The 24,019-nt window shown below is 33.6% G+C and overlaps 1 protein-coding gene across 1 annotated transcript in view; it reads left to right on the top strand.

Moving 5' to 3' along the window:
* LOC114325666 (calcium-binding protein E63-1) overlaps positions 1 to 24,019 on the top strand; it is a 101,321-nt gene that overhangs the window by 28,958 nt on the left and 48,344 nt on the right. The window contains exon 3 of the mRNA XM_028273784.2: positions 2,129 to 2,272. Coding sequence (XP_028129585.1) covers positions 2,129 to 2,272 — 144 coding nt within the window. The remainder of the gene's footprint in view (positions 1 to 2,128; positions 2,273 to 24,019) is intronic.

Genomic DNA, 24,019 nt, shown 5'->3' on the forward strand with positions numbered 1-24,019 from the left:
AAAATATTATCCTGGATTATCCGATGGACTTCCGAGAACTGTCTTCGGTTGAGAGGAAAAGACTCTTTAAAAATGTTGTCTGGAACTTCCGTACAAAAACTTGAACTCTCCATGGCCCTCTCTTCTTTTCAAATACTGATTTTCTTTCTTTTTCCATTATTTTTTCAATTAAATTAAATATAATCACAACGTCTTCATCTTCGGATTTAGAGTCCAGTAAATTGGTTTACAAAGGCTTCTCTATTAAAGTCATTTTGGCAACTGGCCAGCCCACGGTTGGATTCAATATGCGCTGCGCTAGAAAAAACGTGGGAAACACATACATGGGTCGCTCGTGGAGCCGACGTATGCTGGGCTTGGGTTGGGTTCTATATGTGCCAGGCCTTAAAGTCAAAGTAAAGTAATAGAAATTATTGGAAAATTTTGTCCCCTTTTAATCAAAAATCGACGTTCGCTGGGTGTTTTAATAATGCCTATACAGGGTGTCCAGAAACTCTACCGACAAACGAAGACAGGAGATTCTTCAGATAATTTTAAGACAATTTAACCCAATTCACCTAGTCCGAAAATGCTTCTTAAGGGAGCTAGAGCTCTTTGAAGATGGCGTCATGAAATTAGTTTTTCTTAAATACCTCCGGAACGCTTCCATTAAGAAAAACGAAAATTGGTATGCATATTTATTTTTCAGACATGAATCGATTTCATCTATTGCAAATTTCTAGTACCGATCATAGGCGTCCGTTTTAGATAGGGCAACGGTTATTACGTCACATAAATTTCTTGTCTTTAATTTTTAAGCATTTTTGACACTGGATTATTAAATTGTGAGGTATTCTAGTACTAAAAGTTACTCTTGCTTTAAGTCGGTAAGACACACGGTTTTCTAGAAAAATCTATTTGAAAATTTTTCGTTTTTTGAATTTGAAAAAGAATTGAAAATTTTTTTCAAAAAAAACGGTGTATTTTACCAACTTAAAATAAGAGTAACTTTTAGTACTAGAATACCTCATAACTTAATAATCTGGAGTCAGAAATGCTTAAAAATTAAGACAAAAATGTTATGCGATAAAATAACCGTTGACCTAACCTAAACGGACGTATATGACCCGTACTAGAAATTCGAAATTAATGAAATTGATTCATCTCAGAAATATAAATAAACGTACCAGTTTTCAGATTTCCAAATATGTAGTTTTTTTTTAATTCATTTTGGAAATTAAAAAAAAAGAAAAATTTTTATATCGATTTTTCTAGAAAATTGTGTATCCTATCGACTTAAAACAAGAGTACCTTTTAGTTGTAAAATACCTGATAATTTAATAATACAGAGTCAAAAATGCTTATAAATGAAAGATAAAAAGGTTATGTGATAAAATAATTGTTGCCCTACCCAAAACGGACGCCTATGATCGGTACTTTTTATTCGCAATGCGTGGAATCGATTTATCTCTGGAAGATAAATATGTTTATCAATTTTTGTTTTTCTCAATAGAAGCGTTCTGGAGTTATTTGACAAAAACTAATTACAAGGCGCCATCTTCAAAGAGCTCTAGCTCCCTTAGGAAGCATTTTCGGACTAGGGGAATTGGGTTAAAATATCCTAAAATTATCTGAGGAATCTCCTGTCTGCGTTTGTCGGTAGAGTTTCTGGACACCCTGTATATATTTCATTTTCGTTCGGCCACTCAGTATTTCTCATCTTTTCATTTTCTACTTTAGTTAAAGACCTTGTAATCATTATCGTATTTGCGTCATTTGGCATTCATAAATAATAATATTACAACTTTTTTTCAACTTTTTTTAAATATTCTTTTTGCACTTGTGTAAACAATAAATAAATTAATTTTTAAACGCTTTTCATTAAATAATGTTTATTATTTACGCTACACTGTCCAACAAGCTAAAAATATAAATTATACTCCCAAAATAACCGACTCCTAAATCTGTCCGGCTACATTTTAATGCCACTTCAAACTTTTACATCAAAAAATCAAAATCTGGACCGCTGCCAATAGTTTTTTTTATATCTCTAAACCTAACAAATAAAGATATGTAAAATATGGTACATTTCGCAATTAGTACACTTAGTTTGTGGGATTTTAAACTACCGGCAACATGTCTCTTATAGGTCTGAAAATTGCTTTTGAGCTGCTGGATCGTAACCAAGATGGACAGGTCACACCGGGAGAGTTCAAGATCATGCTGAATAATTTAGGAATTGACATTAAGTATGAAAAAGCTGAAGAGATAATTAGGATTGCCAGTCATTCAGGTAAGCCGATATATTTTACTATAATATGTATCTTGTAAGTAGGTAATACTTGGAAAAAAAATAAAAACTCTCTCTCTACTGCCTTACCTCCTTATGGAGTATTGGGCGATTCTGCATTTCTTATCCAAAAGTAAAAGATGGCTGATTGCCTGGAGCAGTGCTTCTTCTTCTATTTTATTCCTTCGGAAATTTTCTCTATAAGTCTATTCCATTCTTCCCTATTTCTCGCTCTCTTTTTGGCCCTTCTTCATCTCAGTCCAATATTTTCATATCTTGTTACAGTTCTTCCCTGGCTATTATCCTGCCTTTTTCTTCTTTTTCTTCAGTGTGGTTGATATTTGAGTGTCTGATCTGGTTATATTGTCTTGGTCTTTCCTTAGTGTATGTTCAATTCATTTTTATTTCCTTCTTTTAAGTGACGTTAGTTTCTCTTGTTTTGTTTTTCTACATAGTTTTGTGTTTGTTATTTTATCAGCCCAGTATATTTTTAGGAATTTTCTCAACGATTTATTTACAAATAGTTGTTTCTTCCTGTCTCCAAGATTCTGCATCATAAAATAATATAATCTTAATACAGTTGTTAAATATTTTGATTTTGGTTAATTCTGATATATCGCGTGTGTTCCAGATTTTTTTAATAGTCCATTTAAATGTTAAATTTTTTGGCCTTACCTTGTATTTGTTAGAGGAGTCAATTTTATTTTTTAATGTGTAGGAGGGATCAGTAGAAGCTTAAGTTCAAGTTTTTGGGGTCGGCACCCTTGTCCTCAGGCCGCCATATTGGAAAAGGGGTGCAAAGGGATTTCGCGCTATATCTCGTAAACTACCAACCCTACGGAAAATCTAATACAACATAAAATGCAGCAAATTAAATTTTCTACAATTTTCTTTTTATTACTTTTTATCGTCAAGTGACCAACAAAAAAAATATAAACAAAAATAAGTAAAAATTTTTTAACAAGTTTCCTTTTGATGGTTATAACTTTTTTTTAGTTGATTTTACAATAAAATAACATTTTAGAAATTTTGTAGAGGGTTTTTCAGCGAACAATTTCCACTATAAAGGTGTTTAATTCTATATATTTATGTATCTCATAGGGATACAATAAAAATAAAACGTTAGGCTTACTTTTTTATCTTAGTATTTTTTGATTCATACAATTTATTATGATTTTAACATTCCTATGCTATTATTAATCTATTTTTGACCTTTTTCCCCACTATAAGACATAGAACCCTAAGCATATAAATATGTAATATAGAAAAGGCACAAGAAGTTGTTTGAGGACAAATTCGCCGGTCCAGAAGAAGAATGACGCAACCGCAAAATGCAAAATTCTTCAGAAGAGAAAAACCGATTTTTAAAAATTTGAAATAGGGACTAAATGAAGAGTCCAGGAGCATCGGTATGTTTTTTGACAACAATGGCTTTTATTTTCATCGATATTGGTTCGAATTTCACTTAATTTCATCTTAATTTAATCGCCCCATTTTCAACCCTATCTACAGTTGCGTCACAGTATGTTGCGTCATTATGCATCTGAAACAAGGTCGAACATAGCGCGTATTTCAGTAACGACGCAACTACCCTATAGTGGCTCAGCACATTTTTACAGTTCGATATTTTTTTATCATCTTTACATAGTATTTTAGAAGTTAATTGCGCAATAAACATGCATTGACAAAATTTGCAGTTACGTCATTTTTCTTCCGTACCGGACTGAATATCTGCCTGCTATTACTTTTATTATTATAAATTATCCTAGGTGGCACAGCAGTCGGCCCCCTCTACTTAACTTATTCTTACAGTTGTGCTACCTATTTGGCCACGTGCAGTCGTATTAAAAATTGTGAAAAGTATTTTGAGTTTTATAGATAATACTGTTGAGGGTCTTGTGGGTAAAATTTATATTTTTGGGATTAGATAAGCCTTTTGTGTTTATTGTAAGAGCGCATCATGAGTGGTGGTTATTTTATTTGTAAGAAACCTCTAGGGAAAATTATTTGTCAGCGGGAAAAGTCGAGCCATCTTTACTCACTGTTGTCGACGAACGTTTTTCATCTCTTTATATGACGGAAATAAATAAATAAATAATCAGAAAACCCTGAGATACAAACGATTTGCTAAAACAGTGACAAAAATTGCATTTAATCTCTCCTCACTTCCTCCAACACAAGATGCAGCCCGTTTCCACAGACTCCGAGTGTATCACCAGATTCAGTCATGGCTCGGTAAACATTGTGATCCAGAAAATTTGGGGCTGGAAAAAGCATGGAAAATTTTGGATACCAATCCAAACTTCCAAGCCTCCAGTAGGTACCCCGATCTTATGAAATTCATATTTAGCAGATGCAATGGAAACTGGAAGTGCATGTGGTTGCCGAAAAGCTGACCTCAAATGTCCAGCAGTGTACCTCTATTGTGGTGGTGAAAGTTGCAGCAACATCGTGGACATATTAACATTAATTAGGTATTGAAGAAAATGAATTGGTAGATAAATTACCGACAATGACACCAACTCTAACTTTCATTATAACACAAAAATTCACCTCGGATACTGGTTCAGACCTTGACTCGCAGCCTGGACCATCGAAAAAAATGAAAAACTAATAACTATGATATATCTTTTTCAACATATAATAATAAATAATATTATTTTGTCTAGAAATTGTTCGTGGATTAGGCCTATTGGGGATCCCACACAAAAAACGCGCCTCCAGACTCTACCTCATAGGTGGCCGGAAAAAGGTCAAAAATAGCTTAATAATAGCATAGAAATGTTAAAATCATAATAAATAAATATATGGATAGAAAAGTAAGCCCAAGGTTTTGTTTTTACTGTATTCCTATGAGAATTCGAGAATCTGGTCAAGTTTGGAGCGCTGTGAAACCTAGATAAATAAATAAAAATAAACAACTTTATAGTGAAAATGGTTCGTTAAAAAATTCTCTATAAAATCGCTATGATATTTTATTGTAAAATGAACGGAAAAAAAGTTATAACCTCCAAAAGGAAACTTCTTACAAAATTTTTTCTTATTTTTGTTTATATAACTTTTTTGTGAGTCACTTGACGATAAAAAGCAATAGTTATAAAATTGTAGAAAATTAAATTTGCTACATTTTATATATACAAGGTGTCCCAAAAGTAGTGGAACGGTCGAATATTTCGCGAACTAAACATCGGATCGAAAAACTGAAAAATACGTATTCAATTATTTTCAAAAATCTATCCAATGACACTAAACACCAACCCCCCACTACACCCCCTGGAGATGGGGTGGGGGGTAACTTTAAAATCTTAAATGGAAGCCCCTAGTTTTTCTTGCAGATTTGGATTCGTTACGTAAAAGTAAGCAACTTTTATTCAAGACATTTTTTCGAACTGTCGATAGATGGCGCTATAATTGGGAAAAACGATTTATCCTGATACCATAGGTAAATTATAGAAACGGTCTAATATCTCGAGAAATACACTTCCAAATGAGAAACTAAAAAACAGGTTTTTAATATTTTTCGAAAACCTATCGATAAACACCAAACATGACCCTCCAAACCACCCCCTGGAGGTGGGGTGGGGGTAGCTTTAAAATATTAAATAGCAACCCCACTTTTTATTACAGATTCGTATTCGTCATGAAAAACTAAGCAACATTTATTTGAAACATTTTTTAGAATTGTTGATAGATGGCGCTTTAATTGGGAAAATACGATTTATTAGCGCCATCTATTAGCATTTTAAAAAAATGTTTTTAATAAATGTTGCTTAGTTTTTCATGACGAATTCGAATCTGCAGTAAAAAGTGAGGGATGCTATTTAAGATTTTAAAGTTACCCCCCACCCCACCTCCAGGGGGTTGGTTGGAGGGTCATGTTTGGTGTTTATCGATAGGTTTTCGAAAAATATTAAAAACCTGTTTTTTGGTTTCTCATTTGGAAGTGTATTTCTCGAGATATTAGACCGTTTCTATAATTTACCTATGGTATCAGGATAAATCGTTTTTCCCAATTATAGCGCCATCTATCGACAGTTCGAAAAAATGTCTTGAATAAAAGTTTCTTACTTTTACGTAACGAATCCAAATCTGCAAGAAAAACTAGGGGTTTCCATTTAAGATTTTAAAGTTACCCCCCACCCCATCTCCAGGGGGTGCAGTGGGGGGTTGGTGTTTAGTGTCATTGGATAGATTTTTGAAAATAATTGAATACGTATTTTTCAGTTTTTCGATCTGATATTTAGTTCGCGAAATATTCGACCGTTCCACTACTTTTGGGACACCCTATATAATCAAATGTGCTGTATGGTTACTAGTTTAGGAGATACAGCGCGAATGCCCTTTGTACCCCTTTTTCCAAGAAGGCGGCCAGGGGGACAAGGGTGGCGACCCCAAAAACTTGAACTTAAGCTTCTACTGAACGCCCCTACACATTAAAAAAATAAAATTGACTGCTTTCAGAAATGCAACCCTAAATGTAACATTTTAATGGACTAATAAATGTTTTCATCGATGTATTTTATTATTCTGAATATGAGCCCGCCTATGTAGAAAAGTATATTTACACCGTTCATTAACTGTTTTCTAAGAAATTTAGTGTGGGAGCGAGCTGTGAAATGTTTTCCTGGGTATTTGACCACGGAAGCTAACTAAATATATAGGTACTAGGCTCAGGCGTTTGCTCTTTGCTATGCTAAAGTGTTAGGTTTGGCTTTGATCTTTTGTAAGTACTGAATGGAAGCATGAACGTTAAAGGCCGGATCCATGAACAAACTTAAAGTTTTTGAAATAAGGTGACTGCGCCGAATGCTTAGAATATCATGAAAGGATAGTGTCAGAAATGAGGGACAATTAAGAAGAGAGGGACATAGTACTGTTTGATTATTATGCACTATGATTTTGCCATATAAGTATTCCGTTAAGGATGTTATACATGGATAACGCTGAAATAGACTATGTCTCGAAACTTAGTAATCTTGTTCATCATAGAGAATATTTTGGAAAGTATTAAATCAATAATTACCAAAGATAAATATAGATTTTTACTTGCGGTAAACATTAGTAATTTAGCAGCAACTTCTCCTAAAAAAGTTTATTGTTAACTTGCCAAGATGTATTTAAAATACGAAATGCACGGCAGTTGTATTCTTGCTAATTAATTGATAGAAAAAACACGTGTCAGACAGTTGGATGCGCGGTAATAAATGTTTGCCAAAGTAATTAGTATTGCATGAAATGGTGTTTGATTTATGTAGTTTCAGAACTTATCTCTTCAATCTTAGGCCAGTAAATGAAGGTGAAATACGGTGATACCGTGTAAGTTTCTTAGTCACCACCGAGTTACATGAAAATCTGGATATAAGTTCCTTGTTGTGAAAACAACATTTAAGTTAGTTTAATTAGTTCGCATTTTTGTAAAAATATCATTTTAAATCTTGTGGGACAATCTGTGCCATTTGCTAATAAGATTTAAGAACTTTAGAAAGTTATGTTAAGCGGGCTCCACACTCTCGGCGAAGTTACTTCGCCAAAGTTGACCGAAGTCCGAAGTACCTCTCTACACACTCGTTCTACTTCGCGAGGAACACATTCAAGCGGTGCGATACCGACAAAGATCCCTTTGACTCGGACGCGACAGACCGACAGAGAACGGAAGTAGAACGAAGCGAGGCAAAGTTGCACAAGGTGGCCGTCTACACTCTCGTACTTGTTGAACCTCGATCGACTTCGGCGAGAGTGTGGAGCTCACATTAGGCACAAAGATAACGAGCACATGGTTCTCATTTTACATATTCGCAGCTCGCAAGGGTAAAAACACGTGTGAACTCTTTTTTGTCAAGTGGCATTTTAGTGTCTTAACGAGCCAACGTTATTTCCAATAAAGTACAGTGATTTAGACAGCAGAGTTGCTTCAGCCCGCAAACGAAATGGGACAGTTCGCCCTTTCAACCTCTCGGTGCAGTTTTCTCTCGCGTAGAGATGGTGCTTTGTGCTTTGTGTGTTAGCGTGCACCCTTGAAATAAGCCGGTTTAAATGAACGTTTGTGCAGTAAATAAACTCTCTCTCTCGCTAATTTTTCACCCTGTAATGTGGACAATAAACAGTCTCTCAATCGATTAATCGCTTCTGTTGTTAAATTCTTTGTTTGTTATTAAATGTTTTTCGCTTAACAGACAATTTTAATTGCTCACTCTCCTCTAAGTATGTGCAACCTTTATGCGCTTCTCTTCATTGTTTTAAACCAAAACAAAAAGCATCTTTTGAACCAGCTTTCTAAAGTTCACTTTTAATTACGGTATGCGGCAAAATAAACAGTACTGAAATTCGTATGCCTCAAATTTGTATGTGCCATGTGCCGAATCGTATTGAGTGGTTACTGAACGTTGTTATAACGTTTGCCAATATCATGTTAATGTAGATACTCCAGGATGGTTCTCAGTTTTGCAGAAAAATGTTTTATACTGGAGTACTATTTTCGGCGGTACGGAAAAAGTCACGAAACTCGTCCAAGCTTAAAATCAACAATGGTTTCAGCAGGACGGGATAACTTGTCATCACACTGCCAGGGAGTCTCTTCAAATACTATGCGATCATTTTTGAAGCTGCCGCTCACCAGAACTAACACCACCAGCTGCGTACTTATGGGGAATGCTGAAGGGGTCACCGTTGCCATTTCGGAATTGAGGACTAGAATTAAAGATTTTTTCGTGCCAGAGGCAGTGGAGGATCCAGAAATTTGCCTTGGGAGGGGAAATTTGGTTTACTGGGGAACTTCCAATGAAAAACCAACCAAAAAACATAAAAAAGATAAACTCAGATTACATAAGACATAAAGAATAACTTATAGGTATTAAGTTCCCTTAATGGTCCTAACTAGCGTGTTTATTGGGTTGAATTTGTCTTTCTGTGGTTTCGGTTTCATGTGGGCTAATATATTTTTGTTTGAACAATTTTTTTTTTCTTGAATTGTTAGGGTGGAAATTTCCTCATCATCCCTCCCCGTAGATCCGCCACTGGCCAGAGCACATCTTTAACATATGTTTTATCGGGAATTTTCATCATCGTGAATGATGTTTGCAAGGCTATATCATGTATTATAGATATATAAATAATCATAAACATTTCAATACTTATTCATTTCAGTACTGTTTATTTTGCCGCATACTGTATTATCCAGAGAGAGAAAGTACGCTCGCGAACGTCCTAGACGTCGTGCTTGCGGTCCTAAAAAATTAGCCACTTCACTTTTGATCTTGTTCCGTTGGTTTCTTTTACTGGGGTAACTACTAACTACCCCTTCTCGGGGGTGAAAAAATATACGTTCAGAATAAGTCGGGAAATGAATAACGGACTAATTCTAAGCAACTTTCGTGTGTAGAGTTGTTTCACTAAGTTAATATTTTTGAGTTATTTGCGAGTGAAAAGGTTTTTTTTTAACAAAAAATTTTTAGACAGTTTTTCGCAAAAAACTCAAACAAAAAATATGTCTGTATGAAGTCTGTAGACCCAGTAAAAGCAGAGTTGAAGCTCATTAAAAGTAGGTTCCTATTTGTCAAATTCCAAATCGAATATTTTAACGTAAAATAACCAAAAAAAATAAAACCAAGCATTTTACGACGAAAACTCATCAAAATATTTTTCAAGTTATTTAAAAAAAGCTTTATATTACTTTTTTTTATATCTCTAGCATTAAACTAAGCCAAGCTACGCTCAAAATAAATTTGGTTCCTTTTTTGGTAAAAATAATCGTGAAAATCACCCCATAATTAGCATCTCAAATGAAATTAATTGTTACCGCTTTGCAATTTACTTTACTTATATATTTTTTATTTGATCTGTAAGTTTCACCTGTTCAACATGCTTATTTTTGAAAGGGTTGAAGTTGAAGGGGCTTGAACGAGTCACTAATCACGAGTGCATGAAAATTTTGAGCAGCCATATCTTACCGGTTTTTATCTACAAAAAAACAAAAAAAAATTAAAATATTTAGAACGACAAAACCTCTATTCTTTGGAAGGAAGTAAAAAATAGTATATCAAAGTGTGTAAAAATAATTTATTCCTTTAGCTGAGGGCTTTCGACATAAATGTCATTATCCGAGCTAATGGTCAATTAGTAAAAAGTACCACTACTTTGAGCCACATGCGTGAGCATCTTGAAAATGTGAATCTGCATTACAATGTGCACGTGCAATGCTTTTATTTTATTTGTCCACCATGTGGCCGTTTTTTCTGTTTTTCCTGTTTGGGGTTGCACGGTAGACAAATAAGACAAAAGCATACATGACTGCACATTGTAATGCAGATTCACATTTTCAAGATGCTCACGCATATGCCTCAAGTAGTGGTACTTTTTACTATTTGACCATTAGCTCGGATGATGACGTTTATGTCGAAAGCGCTCAGCTAAAGAAATAAATTATTTACACACGTTGATATACTGTTTTTTCACTTCCTTCAGTCATTTAAGTGTGTACAAACTTATCAGTCTTTCAACTATATTTTTTTACTCTTCGAGATTTTTCGTGTCACTAATATTTTCAAAATTCAAAATTTTTTTACTTTAAAACCAATTTTTTTTATGCTAGAAATTTTTATAAACAACAAAAAAGCTTTTTTAAACACTTTAAAAAAGTTTTGATAAGTTTTTCCAGAAAATTATTCCTTTTTTGTAATTTCACGTTGAAATATTCGATTTGTAATTTAACAAATTAATAAGAACCTACTTTTCATGTTACAACTCTGCTTCTACTGGGTCTACAGTCTACAGACATACACACATAATTTTTTTTGTTTTGTTTACAAGCTACATTTTTGCTAAGAATATTTTTTTCGGTAAAATACTTAATTTTTAAGTTATTCGCGATAAACCTTCTAGAAACGTTTTTTTTTTTTTTGTTGAAAAATGAATATTTCCACCCTCAAATAACTCGAAACATATTGACTTAATGAAAAAACTTGATAGAACGAAATTTACTTAGAATTAGTCAGTTTATCCATGTACGGACCTATTTTGAATGTATGTTTTTTCACCCTCGAAAAGGGGTGGCTTCCACACCAAGTAAAAGCATTCCTGAGCTTTAGTCCAAAGGTGAAGTAGATGGCAAGAAGAACCTGAATTCAAATTTTCAAGCAAATGCGTCGTCACGAGGAAAAGTACACAACAAAAAGGTCATTAACTGGCCTATATTTGATTTATGTAGTTTTATAACTTAGGTATCTTTCCAATCTAGTCAAATTCAGAAAGACACGTTCTCTACATTTTTGTCTGCGCTGTTCACTTTTAAAAATAATTAATTTTTACGTAGATATTTCGAGTTTTTTAGATGAATTAAAATTTTGGCAGTATAAATGTATAAAATATAGCCCACCGACGTTACAGTGGTTGTTGACGTAAAAATTCATTAGATTAGCTATAAAATGCAATATAAAATGATCATCATCATCCAGCATTTTGTGTCTGTTGACGGACATAGAATATTATACACATACCTAATAGTTTCAAAAGGTATGCATCACCCATCGAATTCATGATTTTTACACATTTATAAATATGTACACATCTTTATCACATATTTAATTTGCCTATTTGTTATAAAATACACTCTTTTTGGTTTTTTATTCTATATACACTATTATACACCTACTCATTTTATACTTTTATTTATACTCAATTACCTAATTGACCTGGTTTTGCCAAGATTTAAACATTTGAAAAATTCATTCTGGTAAAATTTTTGGAAACGTGATTTACAATGAATCGTAGGGGAAGGCGGCTCGGAATGGGGTACTAAGTTGAAATTGATTTTTAAAAATAAGTTAGGATTAATTATTTAAGCTGCATATTATTATATAAACTCATTGTAATGTTGTTGACATTATATTACAATAATATTTTTTTATAAGAACAAGAACAGTAAGTTTGTTACTAAAATATTAAACAATGTCAATTGCCCCGTTCTGGGGCAACTTAATAATTGTAATTGTTAAGTCCAATTATTAAGTACCGTTGAAAAGTCATTGTATGTTAAGTTATGTTAAGCTAAGTTCATCACTGGCACTTTATTTAAAGCCCATAACTCTGGCACCAGATGTTGACTCAGGTTCCTGAAGTGATAAAGTAGGATTTCTCTTTAAAAATCCATTGACCCAATCTTGGCCGGCGACTTCACTCGTAAATATGCGGGCTAGTCCATTTCTTACAGCTAACTGATAAGCTAAGGTACGCAAATCTATCATCGTTAGACCAAATAATCGATAGCTCCATAATTTTCAAATAGCTCATGAGCTCATATTTTTGCCTTTCGGTAAAAACAGCTTAAAATTTCCCTGCTGTTTTGTCAATATGGTACTGCGGATCTTTCCTTTTCACTGCAGGATATCTCCAGGTACTTTGGAGAACATTAAATTGCTTTGGAGCCTTCAAATAACCTACTTGACCAGAAATAACCGCTTCGGCAGCATTATTCATACTTTTAGTAGACCATGGCTGTCTATTCGTCTTCCTTTTGTATACTAGAACCATCTGAAATAGAAGAAAAATAGTTAAATATAGAGTTCCTGTTTAATAAATATAGTGTGGGGCGGCACGGGGTACTTCCCCATTCCGCCCCAAGCACATGATTTATTTCATCAAGCTATGGTCACTCGAAAACGATTGGTAAGAAAACGTTTGCCTAGACTAAACGAAAGCTAAATAAATACTCTACAAGTATTACCAACTAACGTTGTAAAAAAACAAGCGTGTGCAACTTACTTTGGTCATAAAATCACAAACAGTTACACATTTTAAGCGAAAAATCACGCAACGATAGATTCACGTTGTTAACGTCAAGAGAACTAGACAAACATGCCTACCGGTCTTCAGTCACACTACACTGATGTACTTTTACTTATCACTGCTAGTCTGCAGCACGTCATTGATACTTAAAAATACCAATCTTCATTCCGCTCCGCTACCCCATTTCGCCCCGCCTTCCTATAATAATTAAATTTCTGAGTTGGACAGTGAAATAATTATCGCTTTAGTTGAAGAAGGTCATTCACATATTTAGTTGAAAGAATGGGTAGTTCTCAGGCTGTGGTTTCCAATAAATGCCGTAGGTTACGTACAGCGCGCGTCAAGCCAGACGCTTGTCTGGCAGATGCATACAGCCTTTGTCAGTCACCGGCAACTTCACGTATAGACCAGGACTAATCTGTAAAAAAACGTGTATTTTTGGATGTGAGAGGGGGCATTCGGATTTTTGCAGATAAAGTTAGGTGACACCTTCAGTAATAATAATTGACTTATGCTCCTTCTCAAATATGCCCGGAACCGGAACATTAATAAAAAAATTAAAATATTTAAAAATTTCAAAAAACATCGATTTTTTTCTGCTTCTTTGCTTATAACTTTAAAACGGTTCGTTTTGGAACAAAGTCGTACAGAAATAAAATAAAGATAATTGAATTTTGTATGATATACGACTGGTCAAAAATGTCTTAAGGTATTACCTTTTCTGCAATATAGCAATAAATACAAAATAAGGGGGCAAAATAAACCTGTTATTATTCAATGTTTCTTAACCACTTTGGTGGCACTTAGAACCTTAGTAATTCGCTTAGAAAATTCTTATAACTTACTTAAATGGTCTACCAAATTTGCAATATAAATGTTTTTAAAAAAGTTCAAATTTTTTAAAATCTTTCTGAACAAAAAGTAGACCATTTAGAAGTTGGGTAATTTTTTTACATATAAAGAGGTGCTCTAGCTATCTAATACACTTTACAGAATTAAAATCGGATTATTTAAGGGGCCTCAGCAATGTTTTAAAATTATAAACAATTTTTTGGCTTATAAACAAAGAGCTTTGTTTAATAATAAAAAAATTAATTTTTAGCAATGCAAATAATTAAAACCAGTTAATTTGACTTAAACTTTCAAATGCTGTCAGCAGAATTGCTATTTTATTTTTTAATCAAAAGTTATTCTCGTTCAAAAATTGCAATTTTTCGATTTTTTGAATGTTCCACCGCGTTTATCTCGAAAACTATGCATCCTACGAAAAAAACTTGTAAGAACATTTTTTGCTTAGAATTACCCACGAAATACAAAAAAATGTTTTATTTTGCGAAAAATCGATGTTATGTAATTCCTCAAGTTCTTTGTTTATAACAATCTTATCGACATCCGGATCAACTGTTAAAATTCGTGTTCTACGGGTCAAAATACAAAAAAAAACTTGGGTAAGTCCATCTAAATAAAGGAGTCCGTAGCACCCCCTCCTGGACACAGCACTAATTTGTTTATAAGCCAAAAAATTGTTTATAACTTTAAAACATTGCGGAAGCTGCTTAAATAATCCGGTTTCAATTCTGTAAAGTGCATTAGATAAGTGGAGTGCTTCTTTATATGTAAAAAAATTGACAAATCTTTGTATGTTCTAGTTTTTATTGTGCAAGATTTTAAAAAATTTTAATTTTTAAAAGTTTAGATTGCAAAATTATTATGCAAAATCTAGTAAGTAAGTCAATTTTAATGAAATTTGGTGGACAGTTTTAGCACATTACAAAAATTTTCTAAGCGAATTAGGAAGGTTCCAAGTGTCACCTAAGTGATGGAAAAACATTGAATAATGACAGGCTTGTTTTGCCCCCTTATTTTATATTTATTGCTATTTTGCAGCAAGGGTGTTAAATTAAGACATTTTTAACCAATCGTATCTGATAGAAAATTTAATTATCTTTGTTTTATTTTTATACGACTTTGTTCCAAAATGAATCGTTTTAAAGTTATAAGTAAAGAAAGTAGAAAAAAAACGAAATTTTTTGAAATTTTATTTTTTTCTATTAATGTTCCGGGCATATTTGAGAAGGAGCATAAGTCAATTATTATTAACGAAGTTATCACCTAACTTTATCCGCAAAAATCCGAATGCCACCTCTCACATCCACCTAAAAACAGATCCTTCCTGGTCTAGTAGTCAATACAAAATATAGGCCATGATCAATAAACACCGTAGGTCGCGTCCAGAGTCAGCTGTGGTTACCAATATAAATGGCGTAGGTTGGGTACAGCGTTTGTCGATCGCCGGCAACAACATTCCGATTTATTGATAAGCAACTCGTCTTGTCCTCTTTTACTACTCGTTTTACTCATTTCGATATGTCAAGGGGGTAGGCGCAAAATCTTGGACCAATGCTATTTAAATGCTTTCATTTTTTTTCAAACACTGAGGAAACTAATAAATATTTTTGAAAAATTTAAAAGCACAATGAAAGATTACATTATTACCGAGGGTCAAAAGTTCCTTAGAATAAACAAAAAGTTTCTTTTGAATGAAATATTTGCAATTAAAAATCAAACTAAATTTTCTCTTTTATTTTCACCCATGTAACTTATTAAAATCAACATTATAGAAGTTTTCAGGGACTTTCTGTCCTCGGTAATATTGTAATATTTCATTCGGCGTTTAAATTTTTCAATAATACTTAGTATGTAGTTTTCTCAGGATTCGAGAAAAACGAATTCATTTACTCACTTAAAACCTGTACCAGCAGTACGTTGCAATGCTCGAAAATAACTAAAGACACTGCTTCCAACATTTTAAGTCGCTCATAGCAGATAGATACTGCGTTCGACATTCAATAGAGACCGTATCCATTATATGTATTATATAAAGCATACATACGCAACCTACAGCAGCGTGACAGTGTAGACAGCGTACGGCGTTTATTGGTGAGCGTGTGAGCTGTGAGTCACCACCTGTGAGCTGTGTTCAGCAGTTTGATGCTACGTTTGTAGTACAATAATAACAGACCGCAACTATTATTTATTGGGTCTCGGACGTTTCCCCAACTGTCATCAATACGACTAACTTCACGCGTAACTTTGATACGAGAATTATAAAAAAAATATCCATTGAAATCCAGATCCCGTAATTTTATGAGCGTTATAAAGTGAGTACAAAGACATACATATTCCTTTTTTTGTAATTACAGCTTCAATTTACCGTACACTTCTCGTAGACTCTGTCGATAAGGTAGAGTCGTGTTGGTGAAAGCTCGCGTGCCCATATTTATTGTATTAAGCATACATACGCGACCCAAGGCGTGACTCTGTACTCCACTAATATTAACTTTCCACCACTTTCCAATCATAGTCAAAATACTGGAGTAACAGGTTTTTCTCAGACTAAAAACTTTTTACACGGATCTCGACCAACTCCCCATTATAGCAATACTTCCAGCACAAAGAAAAGAAAAATATCACCTGTAACTGCTCCAAACCCTAAACCTATGATTCCCTTTCAGTTCGGTCCTAGTAAACCTCTACCACAGAATTCTCATAGTCCAAGTTATCATAGTACTGGAGAGTACGTCAACAGGTAACCTTCACTCCGAAAAATAAAACTTTGAATATTTGTCAATGGAATGCCAGATCTCTTGTAGCGAATAAAAACAGTTTTGTAGCCTTTTTATCCACTTATGATATAGATATAGCGCTGATAAGCGAGACATGGTTTAAAATAAATAAACAGTATGTTTTTAATAGTTATAATATTATAAGGAAAGATAGATTTGATGGATTTGCTGGTTGTGCTATATTGATCAAAAATTCTATTCCTTATGAGGAAATTAATTTGATTAATAATTTTAACCAAGATCTATTAGTCTGTGGATCCAAAATTAAGTATAATAAAAAAGTCTTGTCTTGTCTTTATATTCGTTATATAGATCTCCGGATGTTAGAATTAGTCCCAAGGATTGGAAAAATGTTTTTAGTCAATTTAGCGCTGAGTTCATCATTGGAGAAGATTTCAATGCTCACCATTCTGCATGGGGATCTCCAAAAAATAGTAGTATTGGGCAGCAACTTGTCAATATTTTTAGTAATCTGGATCTTGTTATCCTAAATAATGGTCAACCCACCTATCTTACTAGATCCGGTTGTTTAGATTCAATGATAGACATATCTCTTAGCTCCGATTCAATAGCTAACAAAATTTCTTGGTCTGTTCTGTCAGATACTTTAGGTTCAAACCACTTTGTTATCAACATGACCTTAACTTTCTCACATGGGTCAAATGAAGTTATCTCTCCTAGGAGTAAATGGAATCTTAAAAAGGCAAATTGGCCGTTATATAATGAAGTAATTGAAAAATGTTTTAGCAATTCACTTACCTTTAATAGTACAAACGAAGAGTATAGTTTTCTCGAAACTTGTATAAACTCAGCAGCAGAAATATCCATACCTTTATACAAACCATTTAAACCAAGAGCTCGTGCACCCCCGCCCTGGTGGGATCAACAATGTGATAAAATTGTATCTGAGAGAAAAGAAGCATTGAAAAAATATAAGCTTGAATCAACTGTTACGAATTATGTAAAATATCAAGAAATTATGGCTCGATCTAAAAAACTTTTAAAACAAAAAGCGAAAGAAAGTTGGATAAAATGGTGCTCCTCTCTGAATAAAAATACATCATCTGCTACACTTTGGAAGCAAGCTAGGAAAATGCAAAGAAATAACATCAAGAGCACTCCGCCTTTTGATGAAAATTTTATAGATGGATTTTACGATAAAGTGGCCCCTCCTTATGTGAAAGAATCAGAAAATACAGAGAACAATGGGATTTTTGAAGACCACTTTCTTACTAGACCTTTTTCATTAGATGAGTTAAAGTTCGTCTTAAGCAATAGGACAAACACTGCTCCTGGTTATGGCTGTATTACGTATTCTATGCTTTATCATCTGCCAATAATCGCAAAATTGTCATTGTTAAACATTTTTAACGATATACTCTGAGGCGCCCAAGTAAATGCTTTTCAGAAGATAGTAGTCGTACCCATACTAAAAACAGGTAAAGATGCTAATCTCCCAGGATCTTATAGGCCGATTTCTTTGTTATCTTGTGTTCTTAAGAGCCTTGAAAGAATGATAAAACATCGACTGGAGTGGTGGCTACAAAACAATACAAATTACCTATAAATCAGTTTGCGTACAAGAACGGGTATGGGACTCTAGATGCCTTAACCGCCCTCGTAGTTGATATTCAATCCAACTTTTCTAGAAATAACTATTTGCCAGCACTCTTTTTGGATGCAGAAGGAGCCTACGACGCAGTATGTTTAGACATAATATTGAAAAATAAAATGCTAAATATTTTCAAAATACCGGCTGTACTTGTCAGCACCATAATCAACTTCTACTCGTGCAGAGACATATATATACGGAATCAGAATAATTCCATCATAGGACCTAGAAAAAACGGAAAAGGTATACCTCAAGGGTCAGTTCTCAGCCCCATTTTATTCAATATGTACACTGCTGATATACACAACATATCAACCGAAAATATGCCTTTTAAAGTGATTCAATATGCTGATGATTTCTGCTTCTATTGGGAAGTCAATAAGTATGAGCAAATAACCAACGCATTAGAAAATATTTCCTCTCGATTAAGAGAATGGTTTTTAGATAACGGATTTGAGCTGTCAGCGAACAAATCTGCCATCTCAATATTTATAAGGCCAAATCTGCCAATCTTATAATCTACCAAGATTAGAGAGTATATCGGTATATACGTATACATTTCCATACAAACAAAGTGTAAAATATCTGGGGGTGATACTGGACAGAAAATTAACGTGGAAACTTCATATTGATTACATGCTGGAAAGATGTCAAAAGGGTCTAATTTTTTTAAAATCTACAGTTAAAGTATGGTGGGGACAAGCAGACGTAAAGACAAGTTTATTGTTCTTTAGATCTTATATAAGATCGATCATAGACTATGCCAGCATATTATATGGATCTACCAGCAACAATTTGTTAAAGAAAATAAACGTAACCATCAATTGCTGCCTTCGAGTATGTTTAGGAGCCATGAGATCCACTCCGGTTGAAGCGTTGTTTGCGGAAGCTATTGAATTACCACCACAGTATAGAAGAATTTATTTGACTGACAAATTCTTAATAAAAACCAAGAATCAGAATCATGCCCTGTTTTCTGATATTCGAAAATTAAATGAATTCACCCTAACTAACAGATTTTGTCAAAAAAAAGAATTTACCGCCGTTATGTGAGGCATTCCAAAACAATAACTTCATTAACAACAATATACAGTATACAATATACAGTATTTGGATAACATTACGGTTCTCGAAGATTTTGATTCCTTTTTTATGGAGATTAAAGTAGTAGAACCTTGCTACAGTGATCACCCTTTAGTCAATTGTATTAAGATCAATAGCTTACTTTCTGACAATGATGAAGCCTTAGTGGTTTTTACTGACGCATCTAAAAATGAGAAAGGTACTGGAGGAGCTTACTATGCACCAAAAGAAGGTATCAAAAAATAATTCCAACTGCCGGAATTTTTTTCAATCTTTTGCGCTGAAGCTGTTGCGATTTATGAAGCTTTACTTCTGTTTACCGAATCCAATTTTAAAAGTGTTTTAATTTTTTTAGATTCGCTGTCGGTATTAGAAGCGATTAAAAAAATTGATATATCAAAAACACAAAGCAACACTTTCATAACTTTAATCAGAAAAAACCTTTTCAGTTTAAGAAGTGTTGGAAGATACATAAAATTCATTTGGGTGAAAGCATACGTTGGGATTAAAGATAATGAGACTGTTGATTTTTTGGCAAAGGAGAGCATTTTCGTAGGAACGGAAGCTAATTATGATATATGCGCTCCAGAAGTTCTTAGGATGTCTAAAAATAAAGTCCTTAATAGATGGAACTATGCATGGAAGGAATACTGTTTTACAAACCCCAATAGATTCAACAGTAGTCAACCAGTTCTCCCCAAAGAATATTGGCACAAAGAACTTGATGTGCCAAGGAAATACATCACGACGATAACCAGAATGAAATTTGGTCATGGATGTTATCCTTTACATTTATATAAGTTGAAAATAATTGAATCCGAAAATTGTGAACATTGTGGAGTGAAAGGTGACCTAGACCACTTATTTTTTGGATGCATTAAAATATACAAGAATCAAATAAATTATATAATAGTTTTTTAACGCTGGGATTGCAATCTTCTCTTAATATACAGTATTTGATAACTTTCGGATTGGAAGAAATATTTAGGTTACTTACTGACTTTCTCACAAATTGTAAAATTATATTATAATAGTACCTTAGGGTTTAGTTAGTGTTTGACCCCTATGTCTAACCTTTTGTAAATTTACCTTACTTATCCGTGGCCTAGTCTTGTGTTGTTGTATGAAAATGTCCTGATGGGTCCCTGGACGAGAAGTGTGTATCCCAGTTAATGTTCCTTTTGTCATAGTCATAATTATTGATTTTTATTTCGAATATTCGCTTAGGGTAGTTAGGATTATTTAGGTTAGTTAGGGCTATAATATGTATCTTGTGACTGGCTGAATCACTAACGTGTATGCAAAAAAAAACTCTGTACTCAACCTACGGCATGTATTGGAGACCACAGCCTCAGAGTTATGTCTCACGGATATGGAAGCTGTTTCTGGAGACAAATTCGATACAGAATAGAGCCCCGCTCTGGTAGACCCCGAGTTACCAATGAACAACAGAATACATAATAGATATATCAGATTCTTCTATATCAGCACCAACCCTCTAAAGAGACTTTAGGCAGAAAAAAATGTTAGCCTCATATTTGAGGAGTCGTCGAATAATAAGAGTGAGTTCCTCAGCTACAACATAGACATGTTTTGCACCGCTTCCACTGGGCTCAAGAAAACATACAAGCCCCTCAACAGTTTTAGAATTTTTTTTGCTTTTTACAGACGACACTAGAATCACTTTAAATAGTGATAGGTGGAGAATTCGTGTTTGGCGAGAGTCAACAAGAGCTGCACAACTAGCACATATCTGTCCCATGCTTTCTTTCGCTGGTGGCAGTTTTATGATTTGGGTAGTAGTGCATTCTTTCACGGTTTTTGCTCTAAATTTTAAAGAACCGCTTGGATTGACATGAAATTTGGCATACGCATAGCTTACATGTCAAAGAAAAAAAGTGATATTGTGCCGATGTGTGCATTTGCCCTGGGGGTGACTTTCACCCCCTCTTGGGGGCGAAAACATATATGTCCAAAATAAGTCCGGAAATGGGTAAACTGAATAATTTTAAGTAACTTTTGTTCTATAGAGCTTTTTCGCCAAGTCAACACTTCGAGAGTTATTTGCGAGTGAATATGTTCATTTTTCAACAAAATAACCACATTTTTAGACGGTTTTTCGCAAATAACTCAAAAAGTAAGTATTTTGTCGAAAAAATCGTTCTTAGCAAAAATATAGCCTGTAAAAAAGTAAAAAAAATGGTGTACGCGCTAGGTCTCTGAACCTCGTAGAACCAGAGTTATAGCCAATGAAAAATAGATCCATATTCACCAAATTTCAAATAGAAGATTTCGAAGTGAAAGATCCAAAAAATTAAGCACTTTTTGGGGAAAACTTATTATAACTTTTTTAAAGATTTTTAAAAAAGCTTTATTTTTGTTTTTATAAAAAGTTACTAGCAGTAAATTTAAGCAAGTTACGCTCAAAATAAAGTTGGTCCTTTTTGTTTTGGCAAAAAAAAATCGGGAAGACCACCCCCTAATTAGCAACTTAAATGCAATTAATCGTTACCGCTCCACAAATTATTTTACTTATGTTGTGTTTATATGATTTGTAAGTTTCATCGATTCAAAGTGCTTATTTTTGAAAAAATTTGGTTTTAAAGTAATATTTTTAAAAATTTTAATTTTGAAAAATTTGCTATTTTTCAAAATAACTTAATAGTTATTTATGATACCAAAATCTCGAAATACAAAAAAAGTCAGCATTGCTTTTCTGAATATCATGTATTTTTTTGTTTTTCTGTTAGACAAAAATTTATTAAGATTTGATGTTTCTAAATTTGCATACATTCGTGATCAGTGACTCGTTCAACCCCTTTTAACTACAGCCCTTTCAAAAATAAGGACTTTGAACCGATGAAACTTACCGATCATATAAACAATACATACACGAGTCAAGAAACTTGTGAAGTCGTAACGATTAAGTTCATTTGAGATACTAATTAGGGGTGATTTTCTAGATTTTATTACCAAAAAAAGGGACTAACTTTATTTTGAGCGTAACTTGTTTACTTTTGATTCTATAATTTTTTTTTATAAAACAAAAATGAAGCTTTTTTTAAACAATTTAAATAATTTATAATGAGTTTTCCCCGAACTGTGCTTCGTTTTTGGTTATTTCACGTAATCAAGTATTTCATTTGGAATTTGACGAATATGAACCTATTTTTCATTAGCTATAACTCTGCTTCTACTAGGTATACAGACGTGATATATACACCATTTGTTTAAATTTTTTACAGGCTATATTTTTGCTAAGAATGTTTTTCGTCAAAATACTTATATTACTGTTTGAGTTATTTGCGACAAACCGTCTAAAAGCGTGGTTATTTTGTTGAAAAAATGAACATATTCAATGGCAAATAACTTGAAAAGTATTGACTTAGTGAACAAACTCTATAGAACAAAAGTTACTTAAAATTAGTCAGTTTATCCATTTCCGGACTTACTTTGGACGAATATTTTTTCACCTCCAAGAGGGGAATTTTTTTCCCATATTTTTTCCCATAACTCGGAAAATATGGACCGCACGAAAAAAATTATATTAAACAAAATTATAGAAAATCGCATTTTCAACAATTTCAGTCTTTATATTTTTTGTCGAAAAGTTGAAAATGGCGGAGATATTGAGCAAAAACGGTTCTCGTTTAAAATCAAGATCGCGGGTAACGGAACGGTCAAATTCAGTCGAGATTTTAAATTTATACTACTATTGACCCCCCCTAAAGATTAGAAAAATAAAATTTGGGGCAGCTCGTAATGCAAGGTCAAATGCTATACCGACTGGGCTATAATAGCAGATGGACGCGCGAAATTGGTGGTTATTGACGGGATTGTAACAAGACAAAGGTACATCACACGGATTTTAAAATCTCATGTGAGATTATGGTGAGGAGCTTTGGATATGATATTTTAATCCATTTGTAAATACTTATACCAATTACAACAGAAGTTTTTTTTACTTCGATGTTGAAGGTTTTTAACTAAATGGTATACAGCCAACTCCCAAGGACAATCCCGATTCAGCAAAGAAAAAAAACATCCAATATCCTGTATCCCTTACTAAGAAGCGTATTTAGTGAGCTGAGCTGGATTGAGACAGATTGAGACGGATTGTTTAGATGACAATAACTAAAAACAAATTAAAACCTTTATATTGCCTATATCAGCAAAAAAATATTATTGAATAAAAAGGTACTCAAACAGAACGTATCAAGTTTATTTTTTATGATTGACAGTGTTTCCTCAACACTTGTAAATAAGGAGAAATATCAGATAACGATGCAATTAAAGAGGATCAAGGTAGTTCATTATATAACAGACTGTAAATAACACACTTATTTGTAACATGTTTTTTACAATTTCAAGTCATATAAAATTATGATAGCTCAATCATATTGCTCATCGTATCATCTGTAGACCCAAAAACGATAAAAAAAAGGAGGTCCATACTTAAATTTTGCATGTTTTCTAATCAGAAATGGACTCCACATTGCATTTTTTACTTCAGTTGGGTGGTACCTCTCATAGGACGTATATTTTATGTACCTAGTGCAATGAAATGGACTCCACATTGCATTTTTTACTACTCTGGGCTAATTAGCAAAATACAAGGAAAAGTTATTTACCAGCAATTTTATTGCTGGA

The sequence above is a fragment of the Diabrotica virgifera genome, chromosome 4 (genome assembly GCF_917563875.1).
Source record: "Diabrotica virgifera virgifera chromosome 4, PGI_DIABVI_V3a".
In the NCBI taxonomy this organism is placed as follows: domain Eukaryota; kingdom Metazoa; phylum Arthropoda; class Insecta; order Coleoptera; family Chrysomelidae; genus Diabrotica; species Diabrotica virgifera.